Source organism: Schistocerca gregaria, chromosome 2 (assembly GCF_023897955.1).
Source record: "Schistocerca gregaria isolate iqSchGreg1 chromosome 2, iqSchGreg1.2, whole genome shotgun sequence".
Lineage (NCBI taxonomy): Eukaryota > Metazoa > Arthropoda > Insecta > Orthoptera > Acrididae > Schistocerca > Schistocerca gregaria.
In genome coordinates, this window is record NC_064921.1 from 939,480,240 (window position 1) to 939,499,227 (window position 18,988).

At 45.2% G+C, this 18,988-nt stretch overlaps 1 protein-coding gene across 4 annotated transcripts in view; it reads right to left on the reverse strand.

Annotated features, from left to right (window-relative positions):
* Positions 1–18,988, reverse strand: part of LOC126335383 (anoctamin-10) — a 303,559-nt gene that overhangs the window by 54,103 nt on the left and 230,468 nt on the right. For all 4 annotated transcript variants that reach the window (XM_049998605.1, XM_049998603.1, XM_049998602.1 and 1 more), the window contains 3 exons: positions 14,329–14,551; positions 9,886–10,016; positions 9,686–9,775 (listed from right to left, as the gene is read on the reverse strand). In XM_049998605.1, coding sequence (XP_049854562.1) covers positions 9,686–9,775; positions 9,886–10,016; positions 14,329–14,551 — 444 coding nt within the window. The remainder of the gene's footprint in view (positions 1–9,685; positions 9,776–9,885; positions 10,017–14,328; positions 14,552–18,988) is intronic.

Sequence of the window (18,988 nt, forward strand, 5' to 3'; positions counted from 1 at the left end):
CCATTGGAGGCGGGCTGCACGATGTTGGGGCGTGAGCGGAAGACGGCCTAACGGTGTGGGGGACCATAGCCCAGCTTCATGGAGACGGTTGCGAATGGTCCTCGCCGCTACCCCAGGAGCAACAGTGTCCCTAATTTGCTGGGAAGTGGCGGTGCGGTCCCCTACGGCACTGCGTAGGATCCTACGGTTTTGGCGTGCATCGGTGCGTCTCTGCGGTCCGGTCCCAGGCCGACGGGCACGTGTACCTTCAGCCGACCACTGGCGACAACATCGATGTACTGTGGAGACCTCATGCCCCACGTGTTGAGCAATTCGGCGGTACGTCCACCCGGCCTCCCGCATGCCCACTATACGCCCTCGCTCAAAGTCCGTCAACTGCGCATACGGTTCACGTTCACGCTGTCGCGGCATGCTACCAGTGTTAAAGACTGCGATGGAGCTCCGTATGCCACGGTAAACTGGCTGACACTGACGGCGGCGGTGCACAAATGCTGCGCAGATAGCGCCATTCGATGGCCAACACCGCGGTTCCTGGTGTGTCCGCTGTGCTGCGTGTATGATCATTGCTTGTACAGCCCTCTCGCAGTGTCCGGAGCAAGTATGGTGGGTCTGACACACCGGTGTCAATGTGTTCTTTTTTCCATTTCTAGGAGTGTATGTGAGAGTGCATTGGCTGTAAGACATGGCGGGAGCGCTCTAGACAATCACAGCGCAAGTTAATGGTGAGACTGTATGGAAGTGAGCGAGGAGCATTGTTTCGAGAGAGGACACAGAGGTACTTCTGGGGAGTACGGCAGAGGACACGGGAGTGGTTACTGGACGCGGTCAGTACGGCACGACGGATGCACAGTCAGCGGGAAGACTTGGACAGTGGAGCAGTTTGCGCGTGGTCACGGCAGATAGAAATAATTCGGAGTGCGGACTTGTGAGATTTCCAAGGTTTCTACAGTGAAGATGTATTGAGCGTTCAGAAATGAGTATGTCGCGAGCTATGTTGTTGTTCATAACTAATTACGTGCAGTAGGAATCTATTGTGTTCCTGTTATTCAACTTTCATTTCATTTACTTGCTGGACCATCGACACCATTAAGTGTTTTGCAGAAATATACCCCATTCTCAAAAGTACTTCTACTATCGTACCCATCATTTAAAGTCGCTAAGATAGTACCCGCCAATTTTATTTAATTGCAATCTTTCATTTGTAAACGTCCATGTTACGTTCAAAATTCGCAACTGCCGAGTAATACGAACTTCGGCCATTAGATTCATGTATGTATTCTTTTCGTATACTGTAGACTCAGCAGTATTTGGCTTGTAATGCGGCAACTACGTATCCCAGCTCTTAGACAACTAAACCAGCCAAAAGTTTTAATATTGCAACTATGAGTCGGAGGGTGCGTAGTCGTTTTGAAAGCGTGCACAATACAAACAAAATTTGTTTTGAAAAGGAATTTTACGTGCCCATTAGAAAGAGGGGTCTCAAATTAGCTTAGTGCGACAGTTGTCTTATAGTTATGTATTAACAGGGACAGAAAAAAGACGAATAGTGTGTACCGTAGCAGCGAGTGAGCAGCGCTTCTGCATGGCGGTAGCAGTCCGTGCGCGTGTGGGCGGTGCTATCGCTGTAGAAGTACTGGTTATTCTTCGTGTTTTACTGCCCCTGTTGACACATACAGGTGAAACCAACATGGCACTAGACTGATTCTGGACCTCTCATCAAATGCGCATGTAAAATTCCGCTTTAAAAATCATTTTGTTTGTAACGGATAACAAACTGACGCTTTCCGTTGACACTGGGCATCGCATACAAGGGCCGATGAGCAGTGTATGTTTGGACTGCCTCTAGCTACACATTTGCGTGTTTACATTGAACTCTTCAATGCACAGTTTTTTGTATCAAAGACTAGCGAAGAAACCTGGCGTTGCCCAGGTATGTATGTGTGTCTATGCCTGTACCACACAGCGTCTGTGTTTAATGTTTGTGACGTCTTATCTCCTGAATTTTGATAGATAGGCGATTCTTACTTCCAGAGCGATTGTCGCCTCAAAGTTATTTGGCTGAAATCGGTCCAGTGGTTTAGGAGGACATACAGAACACACGTACATTTTTTACAATATATATGATTGAGTGTGAACGAGAGTCAGTCATAGATGTCTGGAAGGCTAACGAAAAATCCAATTTTATTTGGTCAAAATATACACTGACGAGCCAAAACCTTATGACCAGTACCCGCCGCGAAGCTGGATGGCACCTGGTGACGTTGCTGGCACGTGACGCGGTAACAGAAGCACGGAAGCGGAGCAGACACGGATGGGGATCTCCCTAGCGAAGATATGGGTTGCAAATGGGGAAATCCATTCAGGTAAGTGACTTTGACAAAGGGCAGACTTATTTTCACTCAGAGCCTGTGAACGAGTATCTGGAAAACGGTGAACCTGATTGAATGTTCCCATACTACTGTCGTGTGCCTCTACGGAAAGCAGTAGGACAGTGAAACCACCACTAGGCGCTAAATGGTTGGACGTCCACAACTCTTCACAGAGCATGGAGTTCGGAGGTTTGTCTGCTCGGTGAAGTACGACAGATGGTGATCTGTGGCATCTTAGCCGAAACAGCACAGTACTGGTGCACGCATAAGTGAGTCGGAGCACATCCTTTACCGTACATTGTTGAACGTGGAGCTCCGCAGCAGACCACCCCTACGAGTTCACATTTGACCCAACGACAGCGTTCAATTACGATCGCAGTGGACACATCGCCATGGGGATTCGACATTTGATCAATGGAAACGTGTCGGCTATTCATGTGAACCACATATTTGCTACACTAGGTCTCTGCTCGTGTCCACAAACGCCGCCATCGAGGTGAATGGCTCCACACGTGCAGCGCGCCACGAACGGAGACTGGTGGGAGCAGTGTAATGCTATGGGAGACATTCTCCTGCGCTTGTATGGGATCTCTGGTAGAAAATCGAATACAAGCTGACAGCTGCTAACCACTTGTATCCCTTACCGCTTGTTGACTTCCCCGACAGCAATGTCTTCTTTGAGCAGTATAATTGTCCGTGTCTCGGAGCCTGAACTGTGCTACAGTATTTTGATGTGCATTATAGTGAATTCACGTTGATGTCTCGTCGACCAAATTAGCCTGATGCAAATCCTGTGGAACCCATTTGGGTCGGTACCAGGCGCCATCATCGAGTACACAAATCAGTGGCCCGTTATTTAGGCGAATTTCATGGCCTGTGCGTAACGCCGCATTACACAAACCTACTAACTGTCGGACCTCTGAAACGCAAAATCAGTGATTTATTTCGTTCCGAAGAGGGACGAGCAAGCTACTGACCAGGTGGTCACAGTGTTCTGGCTCGCCAGAGTATATTTACTAAGCGTCTGGAGGTGGCGTTTTCCTGAAGAAAACGCTGCTTCTGAGTACGTGTGTGCCCATGTATCCATAACATACACTACTGGCCATTAAAATTTCTACGCCACGAAGATGAGATGCTACAGACGGGAAATTTAACCGACAGGAAGATGATGCTGTGATATGCAACTGATTAGCTTTTCAGAGCACAAGGTTGGAGACGGTATCGACACCTACAACGTGCTGACATGAGGAACGTTTACAACAGATTTCTCATACACAAGCAGCAGTTGACCGGCGTTGCCTGGTGAAACGTTGTTGTGATGCCTCGTGTAAGGAGGAGAAAAGCGTACCATCACTTTTCCGACTTTGATAAAGGTCGGATTGTAGCCTATTGCGATTGCTGTTTATCGTATCGCGACGTTGCTGCCCGCGTTGGTCGACATCCAATGATTGTTAGCAGAACATGGAATCGGTGGGTTCAGGAGGGTAATACGGAACGACGTGCTGGATCCCAACGGCCTCGTATCACTAGCAGTCGAGATGACAGGCGACTTATCCGCAAGGCTGTAACGAACCGTGCAGCCACGTCTCGATCCGTGAGTCAACAGATGGGGACGTTTGAAAGACGACAACCATCTGCACGAACAGTTCGACGACGTTTGCAGCAGCATAGACTATCACCTCAGAGACCACGGTTGCGGTTACCTTTGACGCTGCATCACAGACAGGAGCGCCTGCGATGGTGAACTCAACGACGAACCTGAGTGCACGAATGGTAAAACGTCATTTCTTCGGATGAATCCAGGTTCTGTTTACAGCATCATGATGGTCGCATCCGTGTTTGGCGATATCGCGGTGAACGCACATTGGAAGGGTGTATTCGTCATCGCCATACTGGCGTATCACCAGGCGTGATGGTATGGGGAGCCATTCGTTACACGCCTCGGTCACCTCTTGTGCACATTGACGGCACTTTGAACAGTGGACGCTACATTTCACACGTGTTACGACCCGTGACTCTACCCTTCATTCGATCCCTGCGAAACCCTACATTTCAGCAGGATAAATGCACGACCGCATGTTGCTGGTCCTGAACGCGCCTTTTGGGATGCCGAAAATGTTCGACTGCTGCCCTGGCCACCACATTCTGCAATTCTGCCACCAACTGAAAACGTCTGGTCAATGGTGGCCGAGCAACTGGCTCGTCATAATACGCCAGTCACTACTCTTGATGAACTGTGGTATCGTGTTGAAGCTGCATGGACAGCTGTACCTGTACACGCCATCTAAGCTCTGTTTGACTCAATGTCCAGGCGTACCATGGCCGTTATTACGGCCAAAGGTGATTGTTCTCGGTACTGATTTGTCAGGATCTATGCACCCAAATTGCGTGAAAATGATCACGTGTCAGTTCTAGTATAATATATTTGCCCAATGAGTACCGGTTTATCATCTGCATTTGTTCTTGGTGTAGCAATTTTATGGTCAGTAGTGTATATATTTCGAAACATACTGATTAGGTGTTAGCCCGGAAAGCCGAGGGCGTTAACGCCACGCTACCGGGATACGAGGAGGCAACCTTCCCCGAATCTTATCCGCCTCGTGAATTAATGACGAAGGCTGGTGAGCCGGCCAGTCTGTATGAGGTTTTACGGCTGTTTCCCACATCGAACTGGGGAATATCTTGCTTGTACCCACATTCCGCGTAGACACACGCTATAACAACGTTTAGAAAACAATCTACGCCTTAAAATCGATTTAATCTAGACCTGACTGTTGCGGTACACAAGAATTGCCTCAACCCATATAACAAGTCTCAGCCCACACAACAATACCCGTAGAAGAACGCGGCGACGGCGGCGGCGAACTCGTTACGTACAGTGATTACACTAACAAGCCTGAAGATCGACCCGTCTAACATTTTAACGTTTCACTTGTGTTCTTAAGAAAAGCAAAACACTGAACTCTGTATAGTGTGTTTTTATATTAAACCTATCTATGCACAGTTTTTTGTATTAAAGAGTAACGAAGAAACCTGGCGTTGCCCAGGTATGTATTTATAGCAGTCGCCTATGTCTGTACCACACAGCGTCTGTCTTTGTGGTTAATATTTATGACGTCATATCTCCTGAATTTTGATAGGTTTACTTCCACAGCGATTGTCGCCTCATAGGTGTTTGGCTGAAATCGGTCCAGTTGTTTAGGAGGACATATAGAACACACATATACATTTTTATAATATGTATCATTTGAGTGTGGATGGGGTTGTGAGTCTGATGTCTGGAGAGCTAATGAAAAATTCCATTTTATTTGGTCAAAATATACACTGATGAGCCAAAACCTTATGACCAGTACCCTCCGCGAAGTTGCATAGCACTTGGTGGCGTTGCGGGCACGTGACACGGTAACAGAAGTACGAAAGCGGAGCAGACACGGATGGGGATCACCCAAGCCAAGATGTGGGATGCAAATGGGGAAATCCATTAAGTGACTTTGACGAAGAGCACATTGTTATTTTTACGCCTAGCCTGTAAAAGAGTATCTCGAAAACGGCGAAGCTGATCGAATATTCGCATGCTACTGTCGTGTGCCTCTACGGGAAGAAGTAGGAGGACAGTGAAACCACTACTAGGCGCTAAATGGTTGGACGTCCACAACTCTTCACAGAGCATGGAGTTGGGAGGTTTGTCTGCTCGGTAAAGTAGGATAAATGGTGATCTGTAGTATCTCTGCCAAAACAGCACAGTGCTGGTGCACGCTTAAGTGTTTCGGAGCACATCGTTTATCGTACACTGTTGAACATGGAGCTCCGCAACAGACTAACGCTAAGTTTTCACATGTTGACCCAAAGACCTCGTTCAATTACAATTGCAGTGGACACGGGACCATGGGGATTCGACCTTTGATCAATGGAAACGTTCGGCTATTCATGTGTATCACATATTTGCTACACTAGGTCGCTGCTCGTGTCCACAAACGCCACCATCGAGGTGAATGGCGGCTCGAAACGTGCAGCGCGCCACGAACACAGGCTGGGCGGGAGCAGTGTTATGTTATGGGAGACATTCTTCTGCGCTTGAATGGGATCGCTGGTAGTAATCAAAGACACGCTGACAACTGCGAACCACCTATGTCCCCTTCGCGCTTGATGAGTTCCCCAACAACGATGTCTTCTTTCAGCAGTATAACTGACCGTATCTCGGAGCTTGAATTGTGCTACAGTAGTTTGATGAGCATTATAGTGACTTTACGATGTCTCGGCGACCAAATTAGCCTGATGTAAGTCCTGTGGATCCCATCTGGGTCGGTATCGGGCGCCATCATCGCGTACGCGAATCAGTGGCCAGTTATTTACATGGCCTCTCCTTAGACATCTAATGTCACATTCCACAAACCTACTAACAAGCTGTCGGTCCCTTGACACGCAAAATCAGTGATGTATTTCGTTCCGAAGAGGGACAAACAAGCTACTAAGCAGATGGTCTTGCTCGTCAGAGTACATTTACTACGCGCCTGAAGATGGCATTTTCCTGAAGAAAACGCTGCTATTGACTACGTGTGTGCCAGTGTATCCATAGCATATTGTAAGAAAAACTTGTCTAATGTTTGCTAATTTACATTGTTTTTTGTGTCCCTATATTGATTTTCTGCAAATTACATCTGGCAAGACTAGCGCGTAGTGTGACCCAACAAGTCGCGATTCTGCGCGTCTTCAATTATGCACCGCATCAGCAACCTAACGCGGCGCTTAAATTTCAGTATACAGGGTGGTCCATGATAGTGACCGGGTGGAATATCTCACGAAATAAGCATCAAACGAAAAAAACTACAAAGAACGAAACTTGTCTAGCTTGAAGGTCAAATAGGAACCCCCATTTTTTTTATTACATATTCGTGTAGTACTTAAAGAAATATGAATGTTTTAGTTGGACCAATTTTTTCGCTTTGTGATAGATGGCGCTGTAATAGTCACAAACGTATAAGTACGTGGTATTATGTAACATTCCGCCATTGCGGACGGTATTTGCTTTGTGATACATTACCCATATTAAAATGGACCGTTTACTAATTGCGGAAAGGTCGATATCGTGTTGATGTATTTCTATTGTGATCAAAACGCCCAACGGGCGTGTGCTATGTATGCTGCTCGGTATCCTGGACGACATCATCCAAGTGTCCAGACCGTTCGCCGGATAGTTACGTTATTTAAGGAAACAGGAAGTGTTCAGCCGCAAGTGAAACATCAACCACGGCCTGCAACAAATGATGATGCCTAAGTAGGTGTTTTAGCTGCTGTCGCGGCTAATCTGCACATCAGTAGCAGACAAACTGCGCGAAAAACGGGAATCTCAAAAACGTCGGTGTTGAGAATGCTACATCAACATCGATTGCTTCTGTACCATATTTCTATGCACCAGGAATTGCATGGCGATGACTTTGAACGTCGTGTACAGTTCTGCCACTGGGCACAACAGAAATTATGTGAGGATGACAGATTTTTTGTACGCGTTCTATTTAGCGACGAAGCGTCATTCACCAACAGCGGTAACGTAAACCGGCATAATATGCACTATTGGACAATGGAAAATCCGCGATGGCTGCGACAAGTGGAAGATCAGCGACCTTGGCGGGTTAATGTATGGTGCGGCATTATGGGAAGAAGGAAAATTGTCCCCCATTTTATCGATGGCAATCTAAATGGTGCAATGTATGCTGATTTCCTACGTAATGTTCTACCGATGTTACTACAAGATGTTTCACTGCGTGACAGTATGGCGACGTACTTCCAACATGGTGGATGTCCGGCACAAAGCTCGCGTGCGGTTGAAGCGGTATTGAATAGCGTATTTCATGACAGGTGGATTGGTCGCCGGAGCACCATACCATGGCCCGCACGTTCACCGGATCTGACGTCCACGGATTTCTTTCTGTGCGGAAAATTGAAGGATATTTGCTATCGTTAATCACCGACAACACCTGAGAACATGCATGTGCGAACATTGTTGAGAGGAATGTCGTTACACGTATTTCCAAATGCACTGAGGTTGACGACATCATTTTCAGCATTTATTGCATTAATGTGGTATTTACAGGTAATCACGCTGTAACAACATGCGTTCTCAGAAATGATAAGTTCACAAAGGTTCATGTATCACATTGGAACAACTGAAATAAAATGTTCAAACGTACCTACGTTCTGTATTTTAATTTAAAAAAACCTACTACTAAATTGTGAGCCATATGTTTGTGACTATTACAGCGCCATCTATCACAAAGCGAAAAAAGTGGTCCAACTAAAACTCATATTTCTTTACGTACTACACCAATGTGTGATAAAAAAAATGTGGGTTCCTATTTAAAAAACGCAGTTGATGTCCGTTTGTCCTATGGCAGCGCCATCTAGCGGGCCAACCAAGTTTCGTTCTTTGTAGTTTTTTCGTGAGATATTTGGCCCGGTCACGATCAATGGACCACCAAACCATGTAGTTTCATTTGATTGAAGAACCTGCACCTTGTTTCAGACAGGATCCCCCATTCCGCCCGATGCTGAGGTGTTATTCCAGTACAGTTGGAGAGAGAGAGAGGCTGTTCGAGTTTAGGCGGAATACCAAGTAGTCTGAGGCGTGGATGGTGATTTGGATTGAGGAGGGAGGCATGCTAGGATACTCCGTGCAGTTCTGCAAAGGCACTGTGCATGGGTGGTCTATTAGCGCATCTGCCTAGTGAGCAGGAGGCCGGGGTTCGAGTCCCGGCCTTTGTACAAATTTTCATTTGTCGCTTAACCATTACATCTATTTGAACATTCCCCGTGACCAAGTGTTTCTCTTTCTTTCACATTTTCGTGATGAGTACACTGCCACCCACGATAAGAACAGAGGTGGTACCAGAGCCGCAATCACACGTTTCTGATTTGATGAACACTACCACAGTTCGAACTAGCAGCTAAATAAGTCTGTTTTAAGCCTATAGAAAATGTCTGGGCCATCTGGAACAGTGGGTGAAACTTGACAATCAATATCGCCGCAATTAGTAAGTCTACGGGATCTAATCATCAACGAGTGATTTCAGCTCGTGGAAGTGACTCTACTGAGGGCTGGAGGTGCTGTCTTCTAGGGCGACTATCTTTTGCCCTGTGTGCTTATGAATACACCAACAATCCACATTCTAGGCAGTTTCGAATATCTGCAGTAGGTCCGGGGTATTACTGAATGTGTTACAACCCTTCCAGAATTGAAACGTGTTTATGTCCAGCAGTAGGAGGGATACGTGAAAATCTCTTACTGGGCAAATTATAATTCCGAAACATAGGCACCTTACCTTGCTACCCCCGTACTTCATGATAAGCGGCAGAAAACACTCCTGGAAGTGGTTTATTGTCTGTAGGATGATCAACATCACAGCGACTTGCTGCAAAAGATAGGAAAGTTCGTCAACTGTCACGTAGTTTAGTAAAAAGTTTATTCAATATTTTAGTATTGAGCCAAAGTATGTGGACGCGTAGCAAATTCGTTACTTACGTATTTGAGTAAATCCATATCTTGAATGTAGTAGGCGATATAGAAGAGAGACATGAAGTTGTTAACAAACTCGAAAAGCACTAATTTAGTAACACGATGCCTCTCAAATTGGGACTGCGTGCGGTGGTTTTCTGAAAAAAAGAAAAAAATACAAGACGTGAGTACCTGATTACTGTCATCAAATTACATTTTCTTGTTGAATAACTGCGTATTTCAGAATGATTAGCACTTCTGTAAAGGCAGCGCTGCTATTGGTGCTACTCTCACACAGAGTGTCGGTAAAAGAAGACAACGTTTTGAAAACAGTAATTTAATTTTTGTATTTGTGTGGCTTTCGACGTTTTTTTGGATGTTACGACTAAATTGGAAAAACATACACCAGTTGCGAGCCTGCGAGCTCAAAATAGAAATAAGGACTTGATAACTTATTTGCTACATGCTCCAAAGGAGAAAGACAGCAAAATAATCCATAACCACTTTCTCGCCGACATCAGTACTAATCTTGTTCTCATTAAGCAGATGTTGTCAACCATAGAAACTTAAGAAACATTATCCTCACTAAAGTACTTGGTATACAGAAAGTATAATTTACTTCACGACAAATCGGAAGACCAGTTGTGTAACTGAACAAATGCATTTTTCCTTTTACCGGATGCATTTCGCCTTAATTTTCTCCGGCATCCTCAGTGACAGTATGTGTCGGTTGTGTGTGCTTGTTATTCTGCTCGAGAAGCTTTTTCTGCTTACTCTTCTACAATTTGTCATCAGCACAGTGAAAAAAAAAACACACACACACACGCACACACACACCTTTCCGCCATAATGTGCTTGTGTCTAAAACAAACTAGTGAAAACTTGAAAAGCAACATAATGTTAACAGGAAAACCAACTTACCTGTGCCATACCTACTTAATTGTTCAAAACCAGATAAATACTGTACTGGGTTCGCAGGGCAGTGGGAGATAATGCTCGAACGTGACACGAGAATGTTCACAATGAAGATGGAAACGAATACGCGTCCAGAGATGAACATACATAGGCACATGTGACTGAAGTGGCATTACGCCACCCAGAGTTAATGTTCTTCGAGATTTTCACCAGTACGATGTATGTTCAGCATAGCACAGGATTGAGAGAGAGTGTTTGGATGCCGCTAGCGGCTGCAGCGAAAGTGTCTATAGCCGACGTTAACTCGCCTTCTACAAGCAGCGTGTCCCGACAGACTTCGTGCGGGGTAGTCACTCGTAAAGTCACACCAACTATACTTTGTTCGTCAAAAGAATAAACCCGACGTAAACAAACAAAATCGCAGTGACAGATCAGCAGTCGCGTAGCACACGTACATTGGTGTTATACTCTTTGAAGTACATATTAAATATCTTATTACTAAGTTACAGTAAATGAAACATTAGAATATTTTGATGTATTAACAGCCATAAATGTTTTTATTAGTCACGCTTTAGCTACATAATTTTGATTTCAAAAATCGTGTTTCCTGCTCAGTAGTGAAACACGCGCTTGGATCACCGTTAAAAAGTGAGAGAAACTGTTTTTAACGTTTTTCATAAGTTTACAGAAGTCATCGGCTTTTTAAGTTTTCCACGGAACTGCTTTTACTATAGTTAAATTTCAATGTAGTTCAAAGACTGACAACTTATTTTTAAATGTTCTGACATGTAAAATTAAGCATTTCACAAAACACAGAAAGGTAGATATTTTGTAACTTCTATGAGTCAGAACTGGAATCAATCGATTCACTCAATTATCTGGGATCTGGAAGGGAATGATCACAGGGCTCAGCCGTACGTAAAGTAGGTGGCTGATTTCCGTTCAGACAGGGAAAAACTGTGTAAAGAATTGAGAAATTTTGTCAAATTATTTGCGTGACCCATTCTAGAATAGTGACCAAATGTGTGGCACCGATAGCAAACACCATGCAACGACAGCGGTACTGAGCGGGAAAAAAAGATGAAAAACCGGAACCAGTGGGTGCTTGAGGTTGTCAACTAAATCGCAAAAAATCTGCTTACAGCCCTTCAAGGTTCAGTATTAAATGAAGAATCCAATAACATTGTCACGACGAAACAATAATTCACAAATCCTAAGACAGAGTCAGCAATGAAGAACAACGCTTAGCACTGAAAGTGCTATTATGACTGACATCAACGTACGGCCAGTACAGAACTGAACTCCTGAGTGGAGAGCGCTGCCATTTGAACAGACGTCTAAGGTTCCAGAATATATGAACATACACGGTGACCATCAATGAAACCGACAAACTGCAGCGACTGATTCCTGGCTATAAATGCACGAAAGAAAGGTTCTGTGAACATGTGTCCAGAAATGTATCTTTGCCTCGGTAGACGGCGCTGACGAACGGAGGGTCCTCTGACCTTGTGCCGTGTGTTCCTTGTGTGCTTCAGCCTGTGTGATTGACGCAGGGTACTGTGAGCAGCAAAATCGTCTGCTATTTGTGTCAGGAACAAGCCGATATGGTGTCTATGTACAGCCAAGCACACTGGATATGCGGAGAGGCAGTACGGTTATACCACAAGTACCCTCACTGACACCAACAGCATCACAAAAAATTTCAAGCCCTTTTTGGGCATTTGAGTGATCCTAGGTCCTTTCAGGCTGACGAACGTACAGTGTGGGGGCGGACTGTACCTACACCAGATTTGGAGGACCGGGTCTTGCAGGATACTGAAAGGAACTCTAGCATAAGTTCCAGCCAAGTGGCCCGCCAGCAAAGTGTAAGGCAATGTACTGTTATGTGTATCCTGCATGACAAAAACTACTATCGAATCATCTGATTTCCCCTGGAGGCCGCTTACATCAATCATCTGTTGTGTCGTGGATGTGATGCAGCTCTGTACTGTGTCCTGGTACGGTGTTTTGTTGTTGCGCATACACTTTTCATTTCCAGTCATGTTAATTGGACTTTTTTTCTCCATTTTTTGTCAGAAATCTGTTACTCCAGTCAGTTGGTTTCATTAATGTTCACCCTGTATTTGTAGCACCACAACTTGTAGGAATATACGATTACAGCAGCTTCCTATGTGGCATGCTCGTAGGAAACAGTAATACAAGATCAGACTAATTACAGTGCTCACAGACACAAAGAAGTCATTGTTCCCGCACTATACATGCGAATGGAACGGAAAGAAGCCATAATTTGTAATATAGGGAGAAGTACCCTCTGCCAGGTATTTCACGGGGATTTTCAGGTGTAGATGTAGTTTGCTGACAACTGGATGAGCGAAAAAGAAGAAAGATAGAGAATCACAATAGCAAACCAAGCTTTCCAGAAAAAGAAACGCCAATTACGAAGCAAATTGGTTTTGGAGTTACGAAAAGTAGAAAAAAACGTCAGTTCATTGTTTCGTGTGGAGTGTTTGTCTGTACAGCCGTGAGAGCTGGATACACTGAGACTGTAAGAGACAAAATTGAAGCATTGGAGATGTGAGTTTAGAGAAGAACGAAAAAATAAAATGGGTGGATAAATTTTAGAACTGTGCACAATAGAAAGGGTATAAAAACAAAAAAGAACTCTCGTAAATCTTAAGAAACGAAAAGCAGCCTGGGTGGAATACACACTGTGAGTAAAGCGAATTGTGACAACAGCTATCAAAAGTATACAGAGGAAGGGCAGAATAAAAAAGGAGAAGAATAAAAATGCTGCATGAAGTTAAACTGCGAGGCAGTTGACCTGGAGCAGGATCAGAGGGAAACAGGGTTGGTATCAGGAACGTGCCAACAGGTAGAAATGATGATAAATAATGGCAACGAATACAATGACAATGTTGGTAACGACAACAACAACAGTAACAGTGGCGACGAAGGCGATAACAGTGGCGACGAAGGCGATAACAGTGGCGACGAAGGCGATAACAGTGGCGACGAAGGCGATAACAGTGGCGACGAAGGCGATAACAGTGGCGACGAAGGCGATAACAGTGGCGACGAAGGCGATAACAGTGGCGACGAAGGCGATAACAGTGGCGACGAAGGCGATAACAGTGGCGACGAAGGCGATAACAGTGGCGACGAAGGCGATAACAGTGGCGACGAAGGCGATAACAGTGGCGACGAAGGCGATAACAGTGGCGACGAAGGCGATAACAGTGGCGACGAAGGCGATAACAGTGGCGACGAAGGCGATAACAGTGGCGACGAAGGCGATAACAGTGGCGACGAAGGCGATAACAGTGGCGAGGAAGGCGATAACAAGGCGATAACAGTGACGACAACATCAATGATGATGTGTAGCTCTGAATTTTAGTTGAGTTCTCCCACTGAAAGAAACTCGATAATAGTGGAGATATGTCACAGAGGTTCAATGAAAATTACTCGTAAAATCATTTGTTAAGCTCGAAGTAGTTGAAAATAAGCTAGAAAAAGCAGCGACAGCTCAGTTTTGTGAGCGAGGACTGACTGACTGACCCCACTCGGTGAGGTAGGTGGCGAGTCGTCGGTAGTAGGCGTTCATGACGAAGACGAGCGCCGTGTAGACGACGGACGGCAGCAGGATGAAGATCTCGGCGTGCGGCAGACCTCTCTCGCGGTGCAGGTTCATCACCCAGTCTTCTGCCCAGAAGGAGCACAACATCACCACGAATGCGCCCGCCATGCACAGCGCCACGATGGGTAGCGACACGCAGTACATCTGCAACACGGAGGAAAACGTGTGACGTCACTATCTGACTGAAGGTGCAGGTAAGAGTGGTGACAGACTGTGGCTACTACAGAGTTATTCGTAAGTACCTCCTAGGTTTCAGCTGACAGTTCTGTGAAAATTCCAAGATATACAGAAAATACACTACGGGCCATTAAAACTGCTACAACAAGAAGAAATGCAGATGATAAACAGGTATTCATTGGACAAATATACTATACTAGAACTGACATGTGATTACATTTTCACGCACTTTGGGTGCATAGATCCTGAGATATCAGTACCCAGAACAACCACCTCTGGCCGTAAAACGGCCTCGATACGCCTGGGCATTGACTGAAACAGAGCTTGGATGGCGTGTACCGGTACAGCTACCCATGCAGCTTCAACACGTTACCACAGTTCATCACGAGTAGTGACTGGCGTATTGTGACTAGCCAGTTGCTCAGCCACCATTGACCAGGCGTTTTCAATTGGTGAGAGATCTGGAGAATGTGCTGGCCAGGGCAGCAGTCGAACATTTTCCGTATCCAGGAACGCCCCTACAGGACCTGCAACATGCGGTCATGCATTACCCTGCTGAAATGTAGGGTTTCGAAGGAATCGAATGAAGGGTAGAGCCACGGGTCGTAACACACATGAAATGTAACGTCCACTGTTCAAAGTGCCGTCAATGCGACCAAGAGGTGACCGAGACGTGTAACCAAGGCACCCCATACCATCACGCCGGGTGATACGCCAGTATGGCGATGAAGAATACACGCTTCCAACGTGCGCTCGCCGCGATGTCGCCAAACACGGATGCGACCATCATGATGCTGTAAACAGAACCTGGATTCATCCGAAAAAATGACGTTTTGCCATTCGTGCACCCAGATTCGTCATTGAGTGCATCATCTCAGGCGCTCCTTTCTGTGATACAGCATCAAGGGTAACCGCAGGCATGGTTTCCGAGCTGATAGTCCATGATACTCCAAATGTCGTCGAACTGTTCGTGCAGATGGCTGTCGTCTTGCAGACGTCCCCATTTGTTGCCTCAGGGATCGAGTCGTGGCTGCACGATCCGTTACAGCCATGCCTGTCATCTCGACTGCCAGTGATACGAGGCCGTTGAGATCCAGCACGACGTTCCGTATTACCCTCCTGAACCCACCGATTCCATATTCTGCTAACAGCCATTGGATCTCGACCAAAGTGAACAGCAATGACGCGATACGATAAACCGCAATCGCGATAGGCTACAATCCAACCTTTATCAAAGTCGGAAACGTGATGGTACGCATTTCTTCTCCTTACACGAGGCATCACAACAACGTTTCACCAGACAACGTCGGTCAACTGCTGTTTGTGTATGAGAAATCAGTTGGAAACTTTCCTCATTTCAGCAGTTTGTAGGTGTCGCCACCGGCGCCACCCTTGTGTGAATGCTCTGAAAAGCTAATCATTTGCATACCACAGCATGTTCTTCCTGTCGGTTAAATTTCGCCTCTGTAGCACGTCATCTTCGTCGTGTTGCAATCTTAATGGCCAGTAGTGTAATAACGTATCAGTGGATTGGTTGCATCTCCAAGCTTTTCACTGGTATTACAGGTGCTTAATATGGCACACACTGTGATATGGCAAACTTCGGCAAGTATCTGCAGTCATTGAAGTCATCGTTGCTGCTGCCCAAGAAGGGGAAACGGCAGTAGACCCCTTTGGAAATTTGTTCACTGGGTTGCCTATCTGTAAGCTCAAACTAATTCATGCGGATGCTTTATCTACATGCTCTGACACGCCTGCACCCTCGTGGTATGCTCTGCGACTACATGACACGTATTACGAACAAGCTCTATTCAGTGGTTTGCTTCTCTGTGTGTTTTAGTTTTCACACTATTGTCTTCTGAAACTCTGGAGGTACTTACAAACAACACTGTACTGTCTACTTAAATCTGGCACGTCATAGTCTAAGTTTTCTGTAACAGCAAAATCTTCTTTAGAAAATTAATACATTTAATCATTTGGTGAATGCATGGGCATTATCTTGTTTACGAGACAAGCTTTCCAAGATATCCCAAAGCTACTTTCAAATATTAGTCCTAATCTTCAACAGTAATTGGAAGCTAACCTCTTGGAATTAATAACTTGAAGAACTGAATTATCTTTCCGAGACGTGGTGTTCGGAACTATTCGGTGTTCTTCAGATTATTATGGAGTATAAGATTTACTATTTTCCATAGATTACTATGCCAGATAACATCACGAGAAAATACAAAAAAAAAGTACAACTATGTACCTGCCTGGAAAAGACTGCCTCTCCTCTGTCATCGTTAACAAAGATGTATTTTAAATCAATTATACATAATAGCTTCAGTTCAGAATTACGAACGAAGTTCTAGCTTGATGGCTGGAGAAATTAAGAATCCAATTTCCCTGTGATATGCGCGTTTATTGTTTGTCACTTGGTGTGAAATTAGCTTTTTGTTCTTTATTTAATCTGAGTACACTAATCAGTTTAGTGCAACATAATCAGAAATTACAATGTCCCCTTCGAATGAACTGCGGAGAGAATTTTGATGCATATTGTATGCAGGATTTTCGGAAATTCCCGTTACGAACTTTTAGGACTTTTAGAGGGGAGCGAGTACATAACATTTTGAATACGTACTCAAGTCCGCAAACGTATCGTTTCCCTTCTGCGGCCGTTTCAATCCAGATGTTTAACTCACCCACTTCGGTTTGAGGAATTTAATTAGGCATGACGCAGTACAGTTATTGCGTAACAATTCGAAGGAGGAATAGCGAAACATCCCTTTACCACTTGAGCACACTTGTTTGTATTAATACTTAAATTTACTTAATTTGCATTAATCCAGAAGAAAAAAAGAGCCCACCATACTGTACGTACAGAACAGCACTAATGCATTACAATAGCGGCTTGATGTAGTGACCGCCAACGTTGTTACAGACATCGTACCTACTAATCATGTTCTGGTTCACACTCTCCAACCCATCTGGTGTCTCTTCAGTTTCTAATGCAGCGGCCAGAACTCGTGTTAGCAGATCTTCTGTCTCTGCAGGAGACTCGTAACTTAAAACTTAGCATACGACTCCATAGGAGTTTAATCCGGCGATCGCGGCGGTCAGTCGGTTGGACCACCTCGGCGTATCCATCTCTCACCATAACGTCTGTTGAGATGTCTCCGAATCGCACGTGAGGTGGTGCACCATCATGCTGAAACCACATTTCCTGACACCCATTCTCTGTCACAGCTTTCAAGAACGATTCCAATATGTTTTGTTGTAAGATCAGTTAGCTTGACTGGACGGAAGTGCGACCCAATCACATCACCGTCCACAGGTTTATACCAGACTGGTGGTGACATGCTTGCACTTGCGTGGCACGAGGTTTTTCGTCTACCCAGACATGACTCTTTCGCGAATTCAGAACGAAGTCCCAAGTGAACTTACTTGATCTATGAACAGAACTCTACAGCAACGGTTCAGGAACTACGTTGAGGAAAATCTGTTGGACCCACAGCGTGTGCCCTCTGTAATTGGTACGGATTTAATATTTGCTGAAGCAGATCGTCCCAGGCGATACTGAAAGTAACGCCCGTTGCATGCGCTGTTGTACTCGTTGACGGGTTCACTTCACTTCAACGCGATGCAGTACATCATCTTCAAATTCGGGCGTGCGGTGTTGCCGTGGAGCACCATGGCCCCGCCTCCTCACGGTGGAAGCACCTGTTTCTCGGAGCCGCTGCAGGACTTGGGCAAGAAGTTTATGCGATGGCGTGCTACATTGTGGAAAACGTTGACGACACAGCCGTCACCTTGAGCTTCGTGTACCGAACCATCGGTGACGCACAGGCGTTGAACAGGTCAGGTCTCGCTGCAAGGAAGACGTTAAGTGACATCAGATGACCGTCCGACATAGTCCACGACATCCTGTCTATTCAACTGCATACCAGAACAGGCAGCTCAGGGACTTCTCTCTTCCCCCTCAGCGGACATGGACGAGTCACACGTATAAAGTGAAACCACGGCAGAACGGAAACTGTACATTTTCGGACGTGGGCTCGTGTTCAAAACATTATGTACCTACTCCCCACTAGAAGTTTGTAATGGGAGTTTCCGAACACCATGAATGTTACTGCACATTTAATACTGATTTTGTTTATTGATTTTGATTGAGGAACAAGCGTTGACGATTATGTAAACACGAAATGAGAATAGAAATGAAAAATAAAAATGAAAGCAGAATGAAAAATCTAGCTCTTTTAGTATAAAACTGCGATCTTGAATTGATGAGAAAAACTGATAAAATATCAATATTACATAATAGTTTTTGGCAGTAATTTAACAATCTCAGCTGTAACTCTTCCTTTACTCCCTCATAAAATAAATTCATTGCAAGCTATACCTAACATTCTTTTACAAAAGAGA